The following is a 1,522-nucleotide window of genomic DNA, read 5'->3' on the forward strand; positions in this document are numbered from 1 at the left end:
TGGTGACCCGCTTCACGGCCAACATCAGCGAGCTCAACTCCATGATGCTGTCCACCGCGGCTCCCGGCCCCGCCGTGGGCGCCCCGCTCTGCTCGTCCTACCTGATCCCCAAAGAGATCCAGCTGCCCACGACCATGACGACGTTCGCCGAAATCCAGCCTATGCCCGCCATCGAGGTCACGGGCGGCGCGCAGCCCGCGACGGGGGCCCCGCCGGCTGGGGGCGCTGTCCTGGAGACCCCGGCGGCCGGGCCCGAGGCTGCGACCTGCAAGCCGGACCTGGAGGAGTTGGTGGCCCTCACCCCGCCATCCCCTTTCAGAGACTCGGTGGACTCGGGGGGGAGTACAACCCCCAACTCGCCAGTGTCAGAGTCGGCCCTCTGTATCCCATCGTCTCCCAAATATGACACTCTTATCATAAGAGATTACACGCAGAGCTCCTCGTCGTTGTGAATGTCCCTGCAAACCACGCTGGGTTCCGCGTGCAGAGCTGAGACACAGTGACAAGCATAGTCACCTGGTTAAGACCCGAGGTGGAAGATGCCAAGTACACTTGTAATGGAAACATGAGATTAATAGTGCTATTTAACAACACGGACGAAGACACCAACTACAAATCTTCTGGCAGATCTTCTTCCAGTTGCCTTAGAAAACATGGGCTTTTAAGAAACACTGCTTATATTTTTGAGGGCTGACAAGGAGGCTGTTAAAACAGTTACATACCAAGTGCTTTGCTCTAGGGAAGCAGTGAGTGTGAAACAGCATAATGGAGGGTGAAAAGCATAGTTAATAAGCAACTGTAAAAAGTTTTGTTTACTTTAATTCTTTTCCCAGAAGAGTCTTTGATTCACCAAACATGAATGTACATTTTCTAACAAACTCGAAATCTGGGACCAAAATATCAACCTTTCTTTTTTCTTTTTTTATTTTCTTTTTCTTTCCTTTAAAGACCTTGAAAAGCAGTAACTTTGGCCCAGTATGTGCTGAGGCATTGTTGTGAGTGTGTCCCATGCGTAACTGGACAGTAAGTGCTGTATTAATGTACATAGGGCTTCTACCAGAGACTTTTCTCTCCAAGTTGGTTGTGAAATGCTCTTCCAAAAGCCTGCATCCGGGATTCTACCTAGTTATTTCAGATTCACCTCCATTAACCAAGAAAACCAGTGAAAGATTTCTTGACTATTTCACCATGTTGCCAACCAATACTGGAGTAGCAAAAAAATATTTTCTGGAACACTGTTTTGTAATTCCCTCACTGGGGTGCATTGTGTAGCTGGAAATTCTCTTTATATTAATTCTTGAGCTCCAGCCCAGCTATCTCTTTCATGAAACATGGCCACTCCTCCTTATGAATGCTGTTCCGTTAGTATTGCCAGCTAAAATATTCAAATATGCATTTGGGCTTCTTCATTCCTTTCTTTTGAGAACCTGATGCACAAACAGCTCCTCTGTTCTTTTAGAGTCCCACCACTAGGAGAGTGGTCCATAGACCCACTGAAGACATTGTCACGATTGGAGGGACT

The 1,522-nt window shown here is 48.1% G+C and overlaps 1 protein-coding gene across 1 annotated transcript in view; it reads left to right on the forward strand.

Annotated features, from left to right (window-relative positions):
- The window catches only part of GRM5 (glutamate receptor, metabotropic 5), a gene marked incomplete at its 5' end in the record, with an annotated part of 143,606 nt that extends 142,582 nt beyond the window's left edge, over window positions 1–1,024 (forward strand). The window contains one exon of the mRNA XM_008584858.1: window positions 2–1,024. Coding sequence (XP_008583080.1) covers window positions 2–452 — 451 coding nt within the window. The remainder of the gene's footprint in view (window position 1) is intronic.
- Between the last annotated feature and the right edge of the window lie 498 nt (window positions 1,025–1,522).

The sequence above is a fragment of the Galeopterus variegatus genome, unplaced genomic scaffold, assembly GCF_000696425.1.
Source record: "Galeopterus variegatus unplaced genomic scaffold, G_variegatus-3.0.2 Scaffold3385, whole genome shotgun sequence".
NCBI classification, from domain to species: domain Eukaryota; kingdom Metazoa; phylum Chordata; class Mammalia; order Dermoptera; family Cynocephalidae; genus Galeopterus; species Galeopterus variegatus.